We start from the raw sequence: 22,072 nt of genomic DNA, 5'->3' as shown, positions 1-22,072 counted from the left end.
ACGTTCCAATTTAATTCTCAAGAGTGGGATAATAAAGGACTATCAAGATAAGTCGAATCTAGTTGTGAAAGAAAGACCAATACACCTAAATAATGAAAAAGCGCTTTTGTTAAAGAATAAGTTAACTAATACAAGTTTTAAAAGTAACGTCACAAATTTATTAAGGGAACCAACCAATTCCGTCAGAAATTAATTCAAACCAGTATCAATTGTCACAAAAAAAAAAACTAAATTATGTCTTCATAAAACTAATAAGTATACAAAAATAAACTCTAGACAAGTTACTCACGTTTTTCATTGTCATGTTTATTATCTAATCTTCAAAAAAATAATTGATCGCTACATATATCTAATATTAATATTTAATTACTTTAATCGTATAAGTTTTTATAATTTACAAAAAAAAAAATTCTTTTTATTACTATAATTCAATAATTTCAAATAATATCATTCTTACTTCATATCTCTTCAAAATTCTTAATTATATATTTAAACTAATATACATTCCAATGTAGATAAGTGAATGATTTAAAATAATAATGAAAACATCTACTATTTTAATAGTATTAAAAGGTTACTGTTTAAAATAAATCTAAAAACGATATTTAAAATAAAAAATATTATACTTTTGTTGATAATTAAATATAGAATTTAAATTCATTTTACATTTTATGATGAATTCTAATTAAAAATATTTCAGATATTTTTAATATTTATTTTTATTAAAAGTATTTAAAAAAGTTCAATCATTTACCAATAAAAAAAAAAGTAATGAAAAATTAAATTAACATTATTTTTTATATAAAAAATAAAAAAAAAATTATTTTTTTTTAAAAAAAATATAATATATTAGGTATTGTACATAAAAAGGCGGATTTTTTTTTCAACTTCCCTACAAGATATTTGATAATAGAGAGACATTATACCACACATAGCATTTTTTTAAATTTTTAAAAATAAGTCTTAATCTTAATTTGTTTTACTAAAAAATATTTTTTCAATATGGATGATGATTTATATGACGAATTTGGAAATTATATTGGACCAGAACTAGATTCTGATGACGATGATGATAACAATGAAAGAATAAACAATCAAGAGTCAGACCACTCCGATTCAGATGTATATTTTTCTTATTTATTTCTTATTTAATTTTATTATTTTTAGAATGACAATGAAGGTAACAATATGGAAGATGATGCACAATTAATTGGTTCAAGTGCAGTTGTTCTTCATGAAGATAAAAAATACTATCCATCAGCTATTGAGGTATATGGTGAAGATGTTGAAGTTTTGGTTGAGGAAGAAGATGCACAACCATTGACGGAACCGATTGTAAAACCTGTTGGTCAAAGGAAATTTAAAACAGAAGAGTATAACTTACCAAATACTATTTTTAAAAAAGAATTTCTTGTTGATATGATGGATTTTCCAGAATTAATGAGAAATGTAGCTATAGCTGGTAACTTACATCATGGAAAAACAACATTTATGGATTGTTTGATTGAACAAACACATCCAGATTTTATTAGAGGAGATGACAAAGATACCAGATTTACGGATACATTATATATTGAACAACAAAGAGGTTTATCTATAAAATCAATGCCAATGTCGTTGATAATGGAAACATCAAGACAAAAAAGTTATCTTTTAAATATTATTGATACTCCTGGACATATGAATTTTAGTGATGAAGTTACGGCTGCTTTTCGTGTTGCAGATGGTGTTGTAATAGTTATTGATGCTCATGAGGGTGTAATGATGAATACAGAAAGACTTTTAAAACATGCAGTATTAGAGAAATTACCTATTACAATATGTATTAACAAAATTGACCGTTTTATACTAGAATTAAAATTACATCCAAATGATGCTTATCTTAAACTACGTTTTATTTTGGATCAGGTTAATACTATTCTTCAAACATTTTCAGATGATGAAAATTGTCAAGTAATGTGTCCCTTATTAAATAATGTAATTTTTGCAAGTTCTCGATACAATATTTGTTTCTCCACACTTACATTTTCTCAAATTTATGCAAAGACAGCTAAAGTGAATGCAGAAGAGTTTAGCAAACGACTATGGGGTGATATTTATATGGATCCAAAAACAAGGAAATTTGTGAAGAAGATGCCATATCCAGATTGTCCAAGAACATTTGTTCAATTTATTTTAGATCCAATTTATAAAATATTTTCCCAAGTTATTGGTGATGTTGATACAGCTCTTCCTGATATGATGGCTGAATTATCAATTCATCTAACTAAAAAAGAGCAGAAGATGAATATAAGACCATTAATTTCATTAATATGTAGAAGATTCTTTGGTGATTTTACAGCATTTGTTGATTTAGTTGTTAAAAATTTTAAATCTCCATTGAAAAATGGTATTGTAAAAAGAGAAGTTTATTATACAGGTCCAGGTGAAACAATTATTAGTAATGCTATAGATAAATGCGATGCTAAAGGTCCATTAGTAGTAAATACAGTTAAAAATTATACAACTACTGATGCTATTAATTTCCATGTTTTTGGAAGAATTTTCAGTGGAACATTAAGATTAGGACAAAGTGTTAGAATTCTTGGAGAACGTTATAGTATTCAAGATGAAGAAGATTCAAGGATAATGACTGTTGGAAAATTATATATTTGTATGGGTCGATATAATATTGAAGTTTCCAGTGCTCCGGCAGGAAATTGGGTGCTTATTGAAGGAATTGATGAACCTATAATGAAAACATCAACAATTATGGATGTCAATATTAAAGATGAATTGTATATATTTAAACCATTAAAATTTAATACCAAAAGTGTCGTGAAATTAGCAATTGAACCTATTAATCCATCAGAACTTCCAAAGATGTTGGATTCACTTCGAAAAGTTAATAAATCATTCCCATTACTTACCACAAGAGTTGAAGAATCTGGAGAACATGTACTTTTAGGGACAGGAGAATTATATATGGATTGTGTAATGCATGATATGAGGAAGGTTTACTGGGAAATTGATATAAAAGTTGCTGATCCTGTTGTTCCATTTTGTGAAACAGTCATTGAAACATCATCAATGAAATGTTTTGCAGAGACACCCAATAAAAGAAATAAATTAACAATGTTTTGTGAAGCTTTAGAAGAAGGTATTTCTGATGATATAGAGAAAGAAGAAGTAAACATTGAATGGAATAAAAAGAAGCTAGGGAAATTTTTTGAAAATAAGTATAACTGGGATATTTTAGCTTCCAGGTCAATTTGGGCTTTTGGACCTGATAATAATGGTCCAAATATTTTGTGTGATGATACATTGCCATCAGAAGTAGACAAAGATTTGTTAGGGTGTGTAAAAGAAAGTATTGTTCAAGGTTTTCAATGGGCAACAAGAGAAGGGCCATTATGTGAAGAGCCAATAAGGAATGTTAAATTTAAAATCATGGATGCAGAAATTGCTAAAGAATCACTTTACAGAGGTGGTGGACAAATGATTCCAACTGCACGTCGTGTGGCATATTCTGCATTTTTAATGTCAACTCCAAGATTAATGGAACCATATTATTTGGTTGAAGTTATAGCACCTGGAGATTGTATTCCTGCTGTTTATGATGTTTTAAATAAACGTAGAGGTCATGTAACTAAAGATTCACCATTGCCTGGATCACCTTTATATTTATTAAATGCATACATTCCTGTAATTGATTCTTTTGGATTCGAAACAGATTTAAGGACACATACACAAGGACAATCTTTTTGTATGTCAACATTTAATCATTGGCAAATAGTTCCTGGTGATCCTTTGGATAAATCTATTGTTATTAAACCCTTAGAACCTTTACCAGCTCCATCTTTGGCTCGTGAGTTTATGATAAAAACTCGAAGAAGAAAAGGTCTTAGTGAGGATGTATCAGTTGTTAAGTTCTTTGATGATCCTATGCTTTTAGAGTTGGCGAAAAACCCTGATATCTTAAAAAGTTATGCTGGAGATTTTCATGTACAGTAATTTTTTTTTTGTTTTGTATTTTAACTATTATTCAATAAATGAATTTTATTTTATTTTTAATCATGTGTTTTATTTCACCAATTTAAATAAAAAAGAATGGGACAATTTTTTGAATGTTGCAGTTTATAAATCTTTAAAAAGCTGTTTTTTATTATGCTTGATAAATGTGTAAGGATACATGGTTTACTAGAAAAATTCTAAAAATCTCACAATTGAATACTCTAAAAAAATTAAAATTTTTATTATACCCTTAAATATACATATTAAAATAAAAACAATTATCAAACTTTAAATATGAATTTTTATTTGTCTAAAGTTTGTAGTTGCATACTTCAAAAATCATCTAAAATTATATTTTTTTATAGAACTAAACTTCATTGAAGTACTATATCATATATGAAATTATTATATTTTAAGAACTTATGGTCTCAACACGACTTTGTATAACTGTCACTGTTAAAAAAAGCAACATTTATTTTATTATAAAAACAAAATAAACAAAGTTGAAATTTTTTTTAAAATAAACTACTTTTTTTTTACCATGGCTTATCGTGCTGCAGGAAATTATAATATAAGAAATCAAACTGATTCTGGAGTAAGTTTATTATATTAACTTTTTTAAATTGTATTTTTCAGGAATTTCCAATTATTTGTGAAACATGCTTAGGACCAAATCCATATGGAAGAATGGTAAGTTGTAAAATATTTTAAAATAATTTAATATTTTAGATGAAAAATAAAAATTCTTCGGAATGTAAAGTTTGTACACGTGTTTTTACATCATTTCGATGGCTTCCTGGTCGTGGTGCTAGATATAAAAGTACTGAAATTTGCCAATTATGTGCTCGATTAAAGAACGTATGTCAAACATGTCTTCTTGATCTTCAATATGGTCTTCCTGTACAAGTTCGTGATCAAATTCTTCAGGTCAATGATAATGCACCAAAAGACGGTGCTAACAGAGAATTTTATCTTCAACAGCAGGAAAGAAATCTAGAACTTACCGATGGAACAACACCTGGTGGTGTTTATGGACAAATTCTTGATGATGGTAAAAATACAGTTTTAACAAAACTAGCAAGAACACAACCGTATTACGATCGTAATAAGTCACATGTCTGTTCATTTTTTGTTAAAGGTGAATGTAAAAGAGGTGATGAATGCCCGTATCGTCATGAGATGCCTAAAGATCCAGATAATCCACTATCTCAACAAAATATTAAAGACCGATATTATGGACAAAATGATCCTGTGGCGTCTAAGTTGTTAAATAAGGCTAATGCTTTACCAAAATTGATACCACCAGAAGATATAACTATAACAACTTTATATATTGGTAGTTTAGTTGATGTAGATGAAGATGATCTCAGAGATAATTTCTATCAATATGGAGAAATTACGAATGTAACAGTTTTACCAGAAAAGAAATGTGGTTTTGTCACATTTGCTACGAGAAGTGCTGCAGAGAAGGCAGCTGCAGCAACATTTAACAATTTAATTATTAATGACAAAAGGCTTTCTGTTAAATGGGGAAAACCTCAAACACAAAAAGCAAACTGTACCAGTACAATTAATCTTGCTCCTGATTTACCAGCAATGTTTTAATTTTTAATAATTTAACTGTTTGTAATTAATTTTTTTTACTATATTGTAATTATTTGTTTGCAAATTGATTATACATAAAAAGTATATTTTCTTATATTATTTCTACAGGTTTTATATAAAATATATTGTATTAAATAATTTTTAATCATAATTCAATTAAAGCTAATAAACTGAAGTAATCCTTCAATTTGTTTTTTAAAATAGTTATATATTGTAAAACTACTTCAAAATTGAATTTCAAAATACGGCTATTAACTATATTAATGTTTTTTTAGAATCATGTTAAAATGAAAACATTATTGATAAATTGTGGTAACTAATATGATAGTAGTTTTTATATTATATTAGTGTGTTTAATTTTTAAAGGCTAAAGGATAACCACCTCTTTTGTCTAAAATTCCTTTTAATGTTTTAGGAAATATACTCATTGCTTTAAATTTTAAACCCATTTTTTCATCTTCTTGGCCTACCAAAATATTAAAAGCATCAAATAATTGTTTTTGTTTCTTTTCATCATTTCCTAGTGCGCGTAGTAACATTTTAACTCTCATTGCACCACCTAAACGAAGAATGAAGTCTTTTTGTGTTATAGGACCAAAAACCAAAGCATCTTTTTCGACAAGTTTTCTAAGATACTCAAAGTTTACATCTGCTGTAATATCATATTCTCCTGGATTCTTTAGTAAATCTTCAACTTCTTTATGATTTTTGTATCCACGTAATGAAAACGATTGTCTTTCTCCATTATGACCATAGTCAATTAAAATTCCAAAACCACCATAATTAATTATTCTAAAAATAAATGAAAAAAAAATATTTTATTGTCAAACCTTTGTGTAATTTGTGTTATAAATGTTCCTGCATCAGGAGAAATTTCATATTTTTTAATTGAATCACGTTCTTTGATATAATTAGGAATCATTCCCTCCGTATGAATATTTCCAGCTTTACTTTCCATAAAAACTAATTTATTTTGTTCATTAAGATTTATATAAATTTCTTTAAATTTTTTGGCATCGTTTCTTATAAATTGGTGAATTGGTAGTGCATCTAAAAATTCATTACAGAAAAAAACTGAAAAATTTTCAGGAATATCGTCAATAAGTTTGTACCAATAAATATCAATACCATCAAAAGTTTTGTTATGTCTATAATAAGATTTGTCATTTACTACTTTAGTTACTGATCCACAAAGAGTCTTTTCTTGAATTTCTGATAAAGAATTAGAAACCTCAAGTAAGTGAATAGACAAATTTTTCAATGAATCAAATCTTCTAAGTGACTGTAAAACATCACTCATTAATTTTCCAGATCCTGGTCCACACTCTACAATTTGCCAATCTTTTTTCCATCCAGTATACATTAATTCTGAATAAATCCAAATAGCTATTGTTTCTCCAAATATTTGACATAATTCAGGAGCTGTTATAAAATCCCCCTTATTACCAAATATTTTAAACTTGAAAAAATTATAATAAATTATTATTAACATACATCATCATTGTTAAATTTATTATAATATCCTGAAGCGCTACTAGCTGCTGTTTGCATATACTCATAAACAGTTATTGGTCCTGAAACTTTAATTTTATCTTTAATAAATTTTTCTAAAAGATTTTCATTTTTTGTATCAACATTTTTATTTAAACAAAGAGTTTGTGTTGTAAAACGTCTTAATTGTTTTAATGAACGAAAAAGGACCACCATAAATCTATAAAAAATAATAAAATTTCACTATATTTAAAGATATAAATTAGTGATCAACTTAATATAATTTTATAAAAATAAATGTAAAATTTTTTAATCATTCAACAAACGCCATTTATGAAAAAAAATCTTCCGCGTATAAGAAAACAAATAACAATAAAAAAATTAAAGACGACGTCCACGGCGACCACCTTTTCTTCTAGTACAATCAGATGGAATTGGAGTGACATCTTCAATACGTCCGATTTTCATACCAGAACGTGCCAATGCACGAAGAGCAGATTGAGCTCCTGGTCCTGGTGTTTTAGTTTTTGTTCCTCCTGTAGCACGAAGCTTAATATGAAGAGCATTTATTCCAACCATCTTACAACGTTCAGAAACATCTTGAGCAGCAAGCATAGCAGCATATGGAGATGATTCATCACGATCAGCTTTAACCTTCATACCTCCGGTAACTTTAATAACAGTTTCTTTTCCTAAAATATATTATAAATCAATTTTTTCAAGTATAAAAAATACCTGAAAGATCAGTAACATGAACAAATGTATCATTGAATGATGCATAGATGTGTGCAACACCAAAAACAATTTCTCCTTCACGAACTTGTGGTCCTAAGCTAATAACTGGTTGCTCCTCACGAACTTTGCCTTTACGGTTAGACATTTTTATTTATCCCCTGAAAGAATAACATTATAAAAAATTGAAAAAAAATAATAACAAAAATGATTGTTAAAAAAATTATTCTTAATTTTATATCAATGATAACTATAATCATAGAAAAATCTTGAAGCTCCAGAAAAAAATACAGGTCAAACAAATTTTCAAATATTTTGGAGAAAAGAAAAGTTGAAGTTTACAATAAAAATAAAATGATACTCAGTCAAAGTTTTCCCAATTTGTTTCATCACGAAAGTGTTGTATTACGGTGGTATATTTGCATTTGGAAAAGTGACTACAATTTATCAAATGATTTTTTTGTAAATTTACTCTTCTTAATTTTATAACTTATAAAAATTAATATTTTTAACGATATTTCTACCTCTAAATATTGTTTGATTTGTTATAATTGTATATATTTTAATTATTTTCTTTTCGGATCTAATTCATGGCCATAAATTTTTTTCGAGTTTTTGTTTGGGATTTTTTAGAAGGTGTTAAATGTTCAGTAAAAGGTTTTTTTGTAAGGTTTAATATTAAAATTTATAAACTAATAAATTATTTAGGTAATAAGAGAACTAGATAGAGTTACTCATATTGAACCAAAAACAAAAGAAAAAAAAGAAATAAAAACAGTATTAAGTGAAAGACGTCGGGTAGAAGCTGAAAAAAAAGACGTCGTCAGCCCAAAAAAGCCATCCGACGAAGTACCTGTAAATAATATGCCAATATGGCAAAGGTTAGATATTACTCTTTCTAACACATTTATATTTTCTACGCTAATCTTTTAGAATTCTTAAGATCATATCTTATAATTTACTATCTGTATTTGTCATCACCATAATTCAATATATCTGTGAGATATTTAAATCAGCTGAAGCTAATGGATCTGTATTGGCAATTATTTTAACTGTCATTATACATTTAATTGGTTATGTTCCAATTATATTTACACGTATTTTAAGTATTTTATGGCATTCTGATGTTTCAAATACTGCGTTGAGGTATAGAGGTGTTACATCTTCTGATTCCTCACCATTTTCTGTCAAAGCAGCTGACTTTATTTTTACAATTGTATTTGAACTTATTTTCAACATTCAAACAGTTTTCCTCAAGTATTTTCCATGTCCTGTTGTTATAAATAATATTTTGATTTTCATTCATTCATCTTTACTTAACTCTTTGTATAGTTTTGAATATTATTGGATGGCTTTGGGTTGGAATACACAGCGTCGAATTGCAACAATTGAAAATTCTTGGCCTTATTTTGTTGGATTTGGAGCAATTTTGGCATTTGCTTCAACATTTTCTGAAAGCACAGTTATAAATGGTTGTATTTTTGCTTCTCTTTTTCCATTTTTTATCATTTCAGGGTATTTAAATAACTTTACACCTGCTAGGAGAGAAATACCTAGTATTCCCATTTTTAAATTTTCCTTTTTTATTGCAGACAAACTTTCATATCGTATTTTCGGTTCTTTAAAACGTGCTATGTTTAAATAATTTACAAATTTTTAACATTAATTTATAATATTTTAAAAATCGGTTTATCCAATATTATTATCTTAAATTTTTTTTTATTTCTTGATTTTATATTTACTTCTAGGTTTAGTAATATAATGGTTCAATCAGCTGCTGTTGAAGGTTTGGCCATAGGTCTTGAAAAAGGTGTCCGTGTCACCAAAAATGCACGTAAAATGAGACAAAACCGTAAACGCGGTGCTGCCACCAAAAAAACCAAGGTCGTTCGTGAACTTGTTCGTGAAATTACAGGATTTGCACCATATGAACGTCGTATGATGGAATTGCTTCGTGTCTCGTAAGTTTGTTATACCAATAGCAATAATTATCTTTTTTTTAGTCGTGATAAGAAAGCTTTTAAATTCACAAAGGCCCGTGTTGGAACTCATCTCCGCGCCAAGAAGAAGCGTGATGAAATCCAAAACATCATGAACCAAATGAGAAAACAACACAAATAAATTTGTTAATTTAAAGTTTCATTGTTGATTTTGTTGAAATAAATCGTTTTTCCAATATTTTCTTTTCGAGCGGTTGTATATCTGCAATTTTTTTATTTAATACAGATACAACATAAATAATTTTTTTTTTACTTTTTATTTATTTTCGCATTATCTTAGATATTATGTTACGTAGAACCATTTTGTCAGCTTCGAGAATAACTAGTATAGCCATCAGAAGTACATCTGTTTTCCAACCAGCATTAAAGTTTACTCCATCAAAAGAAAGTATTCAAAAAAGATGGTCACAAGTTGAATCTCCTGGACCATTTAAGCCTCCAAAACAACTTACATTTAAAGAAGTATGTATTTTATTTTTTATTTAATTATATTTTCAAAATAATTTAGGTTGAAGAACGTGTATTAAAAGCTATAAAGACATGGGATAGATTCCCACAAGATCGTATAAATAAATTATCATTGGATGCCAAATTTGAAGAAGATCTTGGCTTTGACTCTCTTGATCATGTCGAAATTATGATGGCACTTGAAGATGAATTTGGATTTGAAATTCAACAAGAAGTTTCTGAAAAACTTAAATCTCCAAGAGATATTTTTAATTTAATTTGTGAACGTGAAGACGTTTATAATTGATTCATCATCTGTAGGCGCATACTTTTGCACGAAAAATTTGATTGGATGATATATCCAAAATACTTTAACTTAGTTGTAAAAATAAATTTAATGATACTTTAACTTTTTTTTTAGCTTTTTATATATCGATCTTATAAATATTTTATGTAGTTAACTTTCCATTTTGGAAATAATAATTTGTTGGATTTTTATGGTTTGTAAGAAGTTTAAAGGCAACAAAATTGTGATAAATATTTATATTTAATCAATTTATGAATGTAAAGGTGTTATTAAAGTTTATTTAATTAAAATACAGAAAATTTTTATCTATGTACAATTTTATAAATTTCTTTAATAATTTATGTAGTTTGAACATTTATAAATATACAAAATAATAAGTTAAAAAACTGATGTGTGTATTTTATTCTTTATAACCTCCAACATCCCATTTTTGATATATATCAGCTTGATTGCATGGTGCAAATATAATTTTTTCATTATCAGCTTTTAAACAATCACCAGTTTTTACATGCACAATAAGTTTTAATTCTTTATTGTATTTGAAGACTTCGTTGTCATTTGGAATTTTTGAAACTGTACATCGATCAATTTTAACTTGTTTATCAAAATTTATAATACTTGGATGTACCAAACAACTATCATCATTTGCAAGTTTGCCTCTTTCACAAAAAGACCAAAGTTGATTACCACCAAGGTTATGACAAGTAATCAAACCAGGATTTCCAGATTTTTTATTACCTTTTGTATCTATACAATTATTTGTTCCTAAATTTTTAATAGCACCTAATGATATATAATCATATGGAATAGGTGCTTCAGGATATATATTTTCAAGATACCATCTAAATGATTTGCAATGTAAATCTTTTCTAAGTTTTTTTCTGTCTGTAAGATCACCCCTATCAACATTTTGGGCACTTGGGACCATTTTATAGAAAAATTCTTTATAATCATCCATCCAAACATCTGCCGTTCTACCAGCATTTCTATAAATAATATTTGCAGTACCTCCAGGAAAAGTATATGGTGTTGTAGCTCTGAAGACATGTCCAACCCTGCTACAAACATCAATTTCTAAAAAAAAATTATATTTTAAAGAAATTTTATATTTTTAAATTACCTAATGATCCTCCACACATCCAGGCTCTAAATGATATTTCTAAATTTTCACCACCCCATATTTTAAAAAGAGGATCATAAGCTCCGATATCATAAAAAAATTGCCTATCAATAGCAAATAAACCACCCGCAATTGTTGGAGTTTCAATTGGTGCAGATTCATCATAATTTTTTCGAATATTTTCTCTTTCTGGTACAGGATACCATCTAAAATTCATATTCCAATTGAAACCACCCCAAACATCAGCAGAAGCTGTAAGATAATCAAAATTACTATCAGAAATAACATCAATTATAGGGGCAACGATTCTTCTTCTATCTTCTGAAACTCTGGCAATTAATGGTTCCAACCATCCTTCAGTACATTCAACATGAGCATCTAAAAATAATAAAATAGATGCTTTTGCCATTTTAGCTCCAACTAATCTAGCTTTAATTAATCCACTTCTTTCTTGTAGATGAACAAGATGTGTTTCAACAGGTAATCTTTTAAGATAAGCATCTAATGGTTTTTTTAGAAAATCTAAAAATAATCAGATAAATTATATTAAGATTAATGAAATAATTCATTTTTTTTTACCTTTAACACTCATATCATCAATAAGAATAATTTCTTTTATAAGATTTAAATTTGATCTATTAATAATTGAATGTAAAGTTCTTAACAATGTACTGAAAGCTTCATTATGAAAAACAATAACAATTGAAACTTCTCTCAAGGTTAAACGAGAAAATGTTTTTGCTCTTTCTATACATTTTGCAGATCTATAATCAGGTAATGTCCTATTAATAGACATCATATTTGATGCTAACAAATTAAATTGATTTTCTTTAAACATTTCTTTTTCTTTTTCCTTCAATTCTGATGGTATTTCAACAGCGGATCCACCCTGTCCAGGACCATCATTATCAAATCGTAATCCTGCTAATAATGAATTTAATTGACTCTCAACTATTGAATTTCTAGCTTCTTCTAATTGTACTAAATTTCTATTTCCTCTTACAACTTTAGATTTATTTAACACAACATGTAAATTTTCAATCTCATCAACTGATTTTTTTACTTCAGGTATTTCTGTATTAAATAATAAAAAAACATCTAAAATAATCCAAAAAAGTGATGTTGCAATTATTGCTAAGATTACTTGCTTTCTCTTAGCAAACCGTCCCCACATGCTAAAAAAATATATATATATATCAAAATTTAAATTATAAATAACAATTGATTTAAATTTATTGATAATTAAATAATATTGTAAAAATCATTATGTTACACTTACACGTGTGAAATATATTGTAACCTTAGATTTGTAAAGAGTAAATATAATTTATTACTTTAGATAGAAAAATGTAACATAGGAAGCTATAATAAGTGACCCTTGACTTATGAAATTATTTAAATTACAAGTTTATTTTACCTACAATATAACAAACATATGATTATTATAAAGAAGTTAAAGTTTAACAAAGTCATATATAAAAGACTGTAAGAGAAAACTCATTGAAAATTATTGTGAAAAATATATTTTAATATTATATAAGACTATTACTTGAAAAACAAAAATAATATAAAAAATTAAGTAAAATATATAAAAATTATTATTAATAGTAATAATTATATATTTATTAAGAAAATTCAAATATTACAATGGATTAATTGTTTGATTACGTGGAATAAAATACTTCATACCTTTTACTAATACTACAATTGTATATTATGGTAGATATTTAAAAAGATATCCTTAACTATATTAGATTCAAAAATAATATTTCTTATTTTTTTATTAAAACAATTAATTTTATTAATAAAATTTAATTATTATTAAAAAAAAAATAATATTTATTCTTATCAACATTTTTTATATAACAATTATAGGGTTAATATAAAACTTTTTAACAAAATGTATACAAAAAGTTGGAAGAGTATGTTCACATGCAATTTTTAAATTAAAAGATAGATTATTCCACATAAATTTTTTTTTTACCATTTAACTTTTATCAAAATTATGTTTTTAATATTTTAAATATATTTTCATTGTTAATTTTATTTTGTAGGTATTTAAATTGAATATAAAAGTTTTAATATTTGTATTTTATGAAAAATACAAAGTATTCACTTAAATATACAAAATGTGTTTATAATGAAAGAAATTTGAAACCTAGTTTTTATATAAATTAAGTATCTTTTAAATGTTTTCTTAAAATAATAAAATAAATAAATGTGGTAAAAAATATTAATCCAAGTTTTTTAATAAATTATTTATTTAAAAAATATAACAATTTTTAAGAAAGCTAATTTAAAAAATCTTTCATTTCAATTGATTATTATAGAAAAAAAATTTAAACTTTTTTTTATCAAACAACAGTTTTAAAGTTCTTTTTTTTTATTCTAAATAACTTTGATTTAGATAATTATACAATTATCATTACTATAAAAAAATTGTTACATTTTTTAGCACTGGTATTTTATTATATATTATCAGTAAATATTTAATTTTTATTGTTAATAATTAATAACTTTTCATTTTTAATTTTTAATCATTTAATATACAGATGGATAAAAATATTTAATATGCGTATTATATATTATTTTCTTCAAAAGAATGTTCATATAATTTTATTTAACATTCAACAAAAATTTTTTTATTAATTTTAAATCTATAATAGTAATGATAAAAAAAACTACTTTTTTTGTACTTTTTGTGAATATAAATTAAAAATTTTAATTAAAATTAAAGATACACCATCAATCAAATTAATATTTTCATTAAAAAACTAATTTATTTGAATAAGAAAATGTTTTACTATTTGTACTTTTGAATACAATTAATTAAAAGCAGTAAAAAAATTTTAAATAAAAAAATAGGTTAATTTTTTGGTTATATCTTTAATTTAATTCTAAAAAATTATTTTTCAAGTTTAAGTTAATAATAAAATAAGAATAGTTAAAATACTTTAAAGTTTTTTTATCGTGAGAATAAATACCAGTCATTAGATGGTGAAAAAAATTTTTCAATTTAACAAATACAGTCAAATTCTAGAAGGACATAAGAATAAAAATTACAAATATCAAGATTCTTTGATATAAGAATATCTATTTTTAGTTATCAATTTTAATCATAGAAATAAATTTTTTTTTGTTCACAGTATGAATAATTAAACATTATAAAAGTGTTTTATAAAATATTTATATAAAAATAATTTTATTTATTTTTTATTAAATAAATAGTTTTTTTAAATAAAAGTAATTTGATATGGTAATATGAAAAAAAGATAAAGTATATACTTACTGTAGAATCTTCAATTATCATGGTATAAATAGAATTTATATTCAAAGATTTTAAATATTATTAATAATAAAAAAATACCTAACTTTTAAAATTGATAGAATAAAAATGTATCAGTAATATTTTAAAAAATACTATAGAAAAAAAATTATATTTTATAAAGCAAATGCAATATTTCACGTTAATTATATATTAATTTCGTAAATTGTCAACAGACGATAATTTATTTTTTTCGAAAAAAAATTGTAATTTCAATTGAACAATTAAAATATTTAAAAATAAATTTTTAACCTATTTATTTTTATTTTTTAACTTTATAATGAAATAAAAACTTTCAAATTTTCTATTACACTTTTTAAAAATTTTTAAAAAGCAAAATTGGATAAGTAAAGGTTGTTTAATTTGTTTAGATTCAACAATGTTTTTAAAAATTTTACAATTACCTTTGCACGAATTATTTTTTTACTAATTTTGGAGTGTAATGAATGTTATCAATATGTTTGCTTTTAATATATTATTATTAAAAAAAATTTAAAATAATGGTTCTTAATTTCTTAAGTAGATTACTTTAAGAAAAACTACATTTATATATATTCCGGAAAACCTGATAATAAATAAAATTTTAACTTGCTACATTCTTACAAATGAATGCTTTTTCAACTTTACAAAAATCTTTCTTGACTAGCTCGATTCTTTACTAAAACCAACAGAGTTTTGTTTACTTTAAAATAATAATACTGCAGAAACTAGTTCATAAACTAGATATAAACATTATATGATATTAAAGTTTTAAGATCTTTAGTATTTAAGGATAAAAATTTGTTTCCAATAATATTTTACAATTAAATATTATATTAAATAACTCATCATGAAATTTTTCTTTGCTACACTTATTGCATTAGCTTTTACATCATCAGTACAAGGAGATTCCGTTTCAAATGGAAGAATTAGACGTCAAGTTGGATATGGATTTGGAGCTCCTGTTCCAGCATGCAGTCCTACATGTTTAGGTGGAGCCACTTGTGTTAGAGGAGCATGTGCCTGTGCCGAACCAACAGTTGTTTATTCTCCAGTAGTAGGTTGTTCTCCATTACCAATGCCAGCAATGCCTGTTCCTACTGGAAGACTTATTCCTCAAGCTATACCAGGTGCTCCATGTGGTCAACCAGGTGTTGAATGCACTGGTGGTTCAATTTGTTCACTTGGTGTTTGTGTATGCCCACCAGAACTTGTTCAAGAAGGTACTGTTTGTGTCTTAAGACAAGTTTACGGTGTTGTTCCACCACCACCACCAGTTGCCGTTCCAGTTGCAGCTCCACTTTTGGCATTAGGAGCTCCATGTGCAATTAATGCTGGACCAGCTGCTCCAGCTTGTGTTTCTAATGCAATGTGTTATGAAGGAACTTGTAGATGTGCACCACAATTCACTCCAACAGCAGGTGGTTGTATCATGAGAAAGTAAAAGTTATTTTATTTCCTATATATCTGTACATTTTTAAAATAAAAATTCCTAAATTATAAATTATCTAAATTTATTTACTAGAACAATTTTGATACAATAATTTTTGTTATCTAACTATCATTTATTTTTAATATCATAAAAATTATGATGAAAATGAAGTTAACTACAAATACAATAATTAAAAATTTTAGTTATTATATAATAAATTAATGTTATTACACAAAATATTAAATCAATAAAAATTGTTTATTCTTATGAAAAAATATATTTAAGTTTAATATATAATTTTATGAATAAAATTTTAGTTATCATATTACTTACTTTTAATTTTTGTAATTTTTTTTTAAATAATACCAACTGATGTGTATGTCTCTATTAATTTACTAAAAATAATTTATTATATTACAATGAAATTGTTTTATCTGATAAAGTTATCAGGTGCAGAGAATCATTCAAAATTATTTACAAAGTATTTTTTATATTTGAAAAAGTTATTTTGACAAATAAATAATAAAAAAAAGAAGAAATTTGTAATAAAATTAATTTAAGCAAAAGACACTAAACTCTATATATAGAAACTGGCAAAAGAATAGCCCAATGCGGGGCTCGAACCCGCGACAGCCAGATTAAGAGTCTGGTGCTCTACCGACTGAGCTAACCGGGCATGTCTAAAGTGAAATTTTTATTAACCATTAATTTTCTTAATAATCCTAAAATAAGAAAAACAGTTTTTTCAGTATATTTTAGTTTTGATAAAAGTGATATAAATAAATAAAATAAAATTTAATATGCAAAAAAAAGATAATAGAAGAATAGTTTACATTTAATAAAACATTTTATAAAAAATATCCAATAGTAAAAAAATTTGCATATAAAAAAATCAATTACCATTATTTGATTTGAAACAATAAAACTTTGAATCTTTTCTTCTACGCAAAAAGACACTATGAATTTCTAAAAGAAAGTATGATAATTAAAAAAAAATATATCCAGAAGGAACAAATTAAAATCTTATTTTAAGAAAGAAGATAAAAGTAATAAATACTTAAGGGAAAAATTTTTTTATTATTAGTTTTCTGATGAATGATTTCTTTTTCATATCAAATACTTATTATTAAATTCAAAATATTTTATTTTTCTATTTATTTATCATTTAGTTACATTATTAATTTGTCATATATTTTCCATATTTAAATAATTGCAATCATATAGTTTTTGTAGAATATTCTGGAAGTGAAAACTTATATTAATACTTATTATGTATAAGATTTTATCAAAATATGTATGTATAAATTTATAATATAATTATCACCCCATACATTGCAGTGTAGAATGATAAATATAATTCAAAAGAGAGAGATAGAAAGTGGTAGTAATGTCTTACGCTCATATCCTGCTGAATGCACCGGATCCCGTCCGATCTCCGAAGTGAATCAGCTGCGAGCTATCTTAGTACTTGGATGGGAGACCTCCTGGGAACCGTTAGTGGCGTAAGTCTTTTTTGCTAGAAATTAACCTTTTCTTTTAGTAACATTTTAATTTTTTTTTTATAAATAACAAATGTTATTAAATAAATTTTTTTTCCGTTTTTTAAGCAATTATTTCTACCCAAATGGAAAAAATGCTCAAAATCATTTTATGAATTATAAATATTTTTTTATAAGGAAAAAACTTTACTTCCATTATAGAGTTAAAATCTCAAAAATAAAAAAGGAAGTTGTAATAATTTATTTACAAATGTAGTAGGAAAAATTGTTTGAATCATACACTCATAATTCAAGTTTGTAGAATAATGAAACTTGCTGAGCTAAGTATTTTTAAACTTTTTAGATATGGTTCATGTTAAAAATATTTTTTAACTTTCAATTTTTTAAAGATGAAATAACGTTGAAAAATGATATACCAAAAAAAAGTAAAACACATTATATTTTAAAAATGGTTAATATTTTTTGAAAATTTATCAAATTAGAACATAATTAAAATATTGACAATGGTCCAAAGCATTAAATTATATGTTTGTAGCATTTTATTCATTTAAATTATTATCATATCTTTATAAAATTTTTAAAAAAAAATAATTCTTGACATATTTTTAATTAAAGAAAACTATGAAAACAAGGCTATGTCTAAATGATTATTCCAAAGTAATTAGTGCATAATTGTCTATTTATTTTAAGAATTATATGTTATATAATTGAAGTTGATTTTTATTAAAAATTATTTTCCACTTACAGCTCAAACTTTCCATTCATCATGATTTCCTATGTTTTAATTTTTTTTTATTCATTGACTGTATTAAATATTTATTATTTTCCAAAATCTTTTGAATGAGAGTTCTTTAATTTTCAAATTAAAGAAAAAAAGTTATTTTTAAAACACTTATAACAAAGTTCAAGTCTGTAACCTAGAATATATTTGATCTATTTTTAAATTGCTGAAATTAATAAATACATTTTTATTAAACAGACATATTCTAAATGAAATTGTAAAAACAAATCAAATGAAACTAGTTTCATCTTTATAGAATAAGTATTAGCTAAGATGTTTAAAGTTGGGAAAAATGAATATTTTAGAAAAATTTCCGTCTTATGTCATATCTAGCTTCATAATAAAGATAAGCACAAACAAATTTCTGTAATCATCTTCCAATGAATCTTTACATAAACTTTATCTTCTAAACATTTTAATTTTTCTAATCATTCTTGAAATATAAAAAATGATGACAGCAAATTACACGAGAAAAAGTACCAAATTTACAAAAGGTGAGTATCAAAAACTGTTCCTTTAACCTTTCTTTGCCCTCAGACCAAACTTCACTTCAAAATCACTTTAAACAATTATTTTTCAACGAATGCTAATGTTGTTCTTTTTTGTTGCAATATTATCTATATAAAAACATAATCATTTAAAAAAAAAAATTACACTTTTTGTTTTCCAGTGCATTTTTTAAGCAAGAAAAGTTTATTAAAAATTAAAAAACCATAAATAATTTTCACAACTTGTCTCTTGCCTATATATATACAAATTAAATAACAAATAATATATATATAGGATTAATTCATTTACTTATTTGCTCCTACTTCATCTTCTTCTCCAAACATATCATATGCATTTTCATTCTTTTTAGTTATATCTTCAATTTCTGTGTTAATCATTTCATATGTCATTTGATAAGCTTCAGTATTTCCTTCATTAAGAAGTCTATCAGCAATTTCAGTAAGTTCTTCAATAGTAGAAACTGATTCATCCTTAAATTCTTTCCCTGCTTTTTTAGCAGCCCAACGTAATTTTCTTTTCTCAGCAGCATTAAGTTTCTGTGAACTATTTAATCTTTTAAGAGCTTTACTAATATCCTCTTTAGGCTTTAAAATGGTTAATAATTTCTGAAACAATATTTTTTTTTGCTCTGTAGTAATCATTTCAATAGGAGTATCATCAGTCTGTAAAAAATTAAATGAATAAAAGTACATTTAAACAAAAAATACAGTTTCATATGTCTCTCCTTTTGATTCACGTTTTTTAACAGCTTCCCAATCAACTGTTTCAAGCCATTGATCTTTATACTCTTCAGTGTCTTTCTTAAAAATAAAATTTCCATGGATATCAAAATCACCATCCTCTTCATCCTCTTTCATATTAAATGGAGTTATTTTAATATCTCCATCATATGAAATAGTAGCTTCTTCCTGACCTTCAATCTAAGAAATACTTTTTTTATAATTTTCTCAATTTATATATGTTACCTTTTTCATATTTAATCTCTGATAATCATCATTATCTTCTTCATCACTATCTAATGTATGCTTATTTTTCCACATAGCATCATAATCTTTGTCACCACTGTCCACTTTATCAAAGGAATCAGTTTTCTGACGTTTTAATGATTTCGAACTTTCAGAAATGTTATCGTCAAAATGAACTTGTCTCTTAGACATATCTAAAATATCAGTAATTTTGATAAATCAAAAATTTATTGCAACAAAACTTGAATAAATTAAATAAAACAAGTAATAAAATTTATATCAATCGAATCGTTCTTAAATACACCTCCCCATAATTTGCATATAGTTTTGGAACTTTGTCCCAAATATTTTATTATGACGTCTTTAATATTAATATTACAATATTTATATTTAATAATTTATGTAGTATTTGGTAAATTATTGTAGACGACAGTAAAAGTATTTATTTAAACAGTCGGTAACAAAAGGTGTTTTATAAAAGTTCAAAAATATTAATACCAATAATTTATATTTAGTAGCTTTCTTACTTTCCGTATAAAAGCCAATATAAATTACTTTTGTTCCAATTTTATACTTTACTGTTTTATAGAATTATACAAAATGATAGCAATGCCAAAAATGGAGGAATTGAAACATATTCTAACACTACATCATATTTTAAATATTTTATTAAGTATTTCATTTATTTTTACTAAAATGGTACCCTTTGTAGGGAGATTATTGTATGATGATAAACATCTCTCTTTAGACACTGTAAGTTTAAATTCACAGTATACATATAATAAATTTACATTACTCTTTCTAGAGAGAACATGAAATTGTTGTTTTTTTGGCAGTTGTAATCTTATGGAGGGGTAAAAAAGCTACAAATTGGTTACACTATTTAGAAACAGTTTTTAATTTTTCAAAGACAGCAAATGTTTTTCTTTTTTTAAGAGCTGATTTACTATATGGAATTGTTTATGTAGTCATAATGACAATTGTAATTGTAGTATTTCCACAGCCAGCTTATCACGAATCAGATAAAGTTACATATTTTAGGTCAGATGATTTATATAAAAAAATTAAGGAAAATACAAATACAGTATGGGTAGTCGAATTTTATACAACATGGTCCCCAGAATGCCGTCATGTAACACCCGTTTTCTCAAAATTAAGTGAGAGATTTGCACTACCAAACTTAAGATTTGCAAAATTAGATATTGGTACTTATCCAAAAGAAGCTGAAAGATTTAGAATTAATACACATCCCTCAAGTAAACAATTACCAACAATATCTATTTTTAAGGGTGGTGTTGAAGTTGCTAGAAGACCAACAATTCAAAATAAACGCGCAGTGCCTTTTATTTTCAATGAGGTTAGTTATATAATTCAAGTATCATGTATTTTTTTTATAGGAAAATTTGATTCTTGAATTGGATCTTATTAATACTTATAATGAATGTAAAGAATCTTCAAAAAAAGTTAAAACACATTGAGATTGACATGAACAAATAGCTTAGAACATCTAGTTTATTTTGTCAGGAAGAACTAGAAAAGTAGTACTAATCACTGTTGCCATTTAAACTTAATTAACTGCTTTTATTAATTTACATTATATTTGATATAAATATATAACTTAAAAAAATTATTTTCAAAATTTCTGTTTAAATTAAATATTAAACATTTAATTACAAACTATCGATTTACATACTAAAAAAACAAAGCGACTTTAACAAATATAAAAGAAAAATATCTATTATTAAAAAAAACAAACTATAAAAATACCATTTTAAATGATAGAAGTCACGTTTATCCAATCATAAGAACGTAAATATATTAAAATAACAATGTTATTAAATTATAAATACAATTACTAGTTGGAAACGTAATTCTTCTAACTTAAC

The 22,072-nt window shown here is 25.1% G+C and overlaps 12 protein-coding genes across 12 annotated transcripts; 8 read left to right on the top strand and 4 right to left on the bottom strand.

The window, feature by feature from the left end:
• Window positions 1-1,002: 1,002 nt before the first annotated feature.
• SRAE_2000174700 (Translation elongation factor EFG, V domain and Elongation factor, GTP-binding domain and Translation elongation factor EFTu/EF1A, domain 2 and Small GTP-binding protein domain and Translation elongation factor EFG/EF2, domain IV and Translation protein, beta-barrel domain and Elongation factor G, III-V domain and Ribosomal protein S5 domain 2-type fold, subgroup and Ribosomal protein S5 domain 2-type fold and P-loop containing nucleoside triphosphate hydrolase domain-containing protein) lies at window positions 1,003-3,993 on the top strand (the record flags this gene model as incomplete). The annotated part of the gene is made up of 2 exons (XM_024652735.1): window positions 1,003-1,122; window positions 1,168-3,993. 2 exons carry the CDS (start codon window positions 1,003-1,005, stop codon window positions 3,991-3,993), a joined length of 2,946 nt encoding a protein of 981 aa, XP_024506282.1.
• Window positions 3,994-4,534: 541 nt separating this feature from the next.
• Window positions 4,535-5,598, top strand: SRAE_2000174600 (Pre-mRNA-splicing factor RBM22; the record flags this gene model as incomplete). The annotated part of the gene is made up of 3 exons (XM_024652734.1): window positions 4,535-4,588; window positions 4,630-4,683; window positions 4,723-5,598. 3 exons carry the CDS (start codon window positions 4,535-4,537, stop codon window positions 5,596-5,598), a joined length of 984 nt encoding a protein of 327 aa, XP_024506281.1.
• A 353-nt stretch (window positions 5,599-5,951) lies between these two features.
• SRAE_2000174500 (NADH dehydrogenase [ubiquinone] complex I, assembly factor 7) lies at window positions 5,952-7,305 on the bottom strand (the record flags this gene model as incomplete). Its single annotated transcript, XM_024652733.1, has 3 exons — window positions 5,952-6,390; window positions 6,429-7,036; window positions 7,093-7,305. 3 exons carry the CDS (start codon window positions 7,303-7,305, stop codon window positions 5,952-5,954), a joined length of 1,260 nt encoding a protein of 419 aa, XP_024506280.1.
• Window positions 7,306-7,470: 165 nt separating this feature from the next.
• Window positions 7,471-7,969, bottom strand: SRAE_2000174400 (40S ribosomal protein S14; the record flags this gene model as incomplete). Its single annotated transcript, XM_024652732.1, has 2 exons — window positions 7,471-7,781; window positions 7,825-7,969. 2 exons carry the CDS (start codon window positions 7,967-7,969, stop codon window positions 7,471-7,473), a joined length of 456 nt encoding a protein of 151 aa, XP_024506279.1.
• Window positions 7,970-8,411: 442 nt separating this feature from the next.
• Window positions 8,412-9,466, top strand: SRAE_2000174300 (Etoposide-induced protein 2.4 homolog; the record flags this gene model as incomplete). Its single annotated transcript, XM_024652731.1, has 3 exons — window positions 8,412-8,486; window positions 8,530-8,702; window positions 8,755-9,466. The coding sequence occupies 3 exons, from the start codon at window positions 8,412-8,414 to the stop codon at window positions 9,464-9,466; spliced, it is 960 nt and encodes a 319-aa protein (XP_024506278.1).
• A 116-nt stretch (window positions 9,467-9,582) lies between these two features.
• SRAE_2000174200 (60S ribosomal protein L36) lies at window positions 9,583-9,942 on the top strand (the record flags this gene model as incomplete). The annotated part of the gene is made up of 2 exons (XM_024652730.1): window positions 9,583-9,782; window positions 9,825-9,942. The coding sequence occupies 2 exons, from the start codon at window positions 9,583-9,585 to the stop codon at window positions 9,940-9,942; spliced, it is 318 nt and encodes a 105-aa protein (XP_024506277.1).
• A 164-nt stretch (window positions 9,943-10,106) lies between these two features.
• SRAE_2000174100 (Acyl carrier protein, mitochondrial) lies at window positions 10,107-10,575 on the top strand (the record flags this gene model as incomplete). The annotated part of the gene is made up of 2 exons (XM_024652728.1): window positions 10,107-10,283; window positions 10,330-10,575. The coding sequence occupies 2 exons, from the start codon at window positions 10,107-10,109 to the stop codon at window positions 10,573-10,575; spliced, it is 423 nt and encodes a 140-aa protein (XP_024506276.1).
• A 400-nt stretch (window positions 10,576-10,975) lies between these two features.
• SRAE_2000174000 (Ricin B lectin domain and Glycosyltransferase 2-like domain and Galactosyltransferase, C-terminal domain-containing protein) lies at window positions 10,976-13,664 on the bottom strand (the record flags this gene model as incomplete). Its single annotated transcript, XM_024652727.1, has 6 exons — window positions 10,976-11,649; window positions 11,696-12,217; window positions 12,275-12,793; window positions 12,844-12,870; window positions 12,975-12,995; window positions 13,604-13,664. 6 exons carry the CDS (start codon window positions 13,662-13,664, stop codon window positions 10,976-10,978), a joined length of 1,824 nt encoding a protein of 607 aa, XP_024506275.1.
• Window positions 13,665-15,849: 2,185 nt separating this feature from the next.
• Window positions 15,850-16,443, top strand: SRAE_2000173900 (EB domain-containing protein; the record flags this gene model as incomplete). Its single annotated transcript, XM_024652726.1, has 1 exon — window positions 15,850-16,443. One exon carries the CDS (start codon window positions 15,850-15,852, stop codon window positions 16,441-16,443), a length of 594 nt encoding a protein of 197 aa, XP_024506274.1.
• Window positions 16,444-17,701: 1,258 nt separating this feature from the next.
• SRAE_2000173800 (Hypothetical protein) lies at window positions 17,702-17,996 on the top strand (the record flags this gene model as incomplete). Its single annotated transcript, XM_024652725.1, has 3 exons — window positions 17,702-17,725; window positions 17,770-17,933; window positions 17,972-17,996. 3 exons carry the CDS (start codon window positions 17,702-17,704, stop codon window positions 17,994-17,996), a joined length of 213 nt encoding a protein of 70 aa, XP_024506273.1.
• Window positions 17,997-19,407: 1,411 nt separating this feature from the next.
• On the bottom strand, window positions 19,408-20,378 carry SRAE_2000173700 (CD2 antigen cytoplasmic tail-binding protein 2; the record flags this gene model as incomplete). Its single annotated transcript, XM_024652724.1, has 4 exons — window positions 19,408-19,453; window positions 19,510-19,883; window positions 19,929-20,141; window positions 20,187-20,378. The coding sequence occupies 4 exons, from the start codon at window positions 20,376-20,378 to the stop codon at window positions 19,408-19,410; spliced, it is 825 nt and encodes a 274-aa protein (XP_024506272.1).
• Window positions 20,379-20,786: 408 nt separating this feature from the next.
• Window positions 20,787-21,664, top strand: SRAE_2000173600 (Thioredoxin-related transmembrane protein 2; the record flags this gene model as incomplete). Its single annotated transcript, XM_024652723.1, has 3 exons — window positions 20,787-20,939; window positions 20,992-21,543; window positions 21,584-21,664. The coding sequence occupies 3 exons, from the start codon at window positions 20,787-20,789 to the stop codon at window positions 21,662-21,664; spliced, it is 786 nt and encodes a 261-aa protein (XP_024506271.1).
• Window positions 21,665-22,072: the final 408 nt, after the last annotated feature.

Source organism: Strongyloides ratti (genome assembly GCF_001040885.1).
Source record: "Strongyloides ratti genome assembly S_ratti_ED321, chromosome : 2".
Taxonomy (NCBI): Eukaryota; Metazoa; Nematoda; class Chromadorea; order Rhabditida; family Strongyloididae; genus Strongyloides; species Strongyloides ratti.
This window is presented reverse-complemented; position numbering and strand designations above follow the sequence as displayed.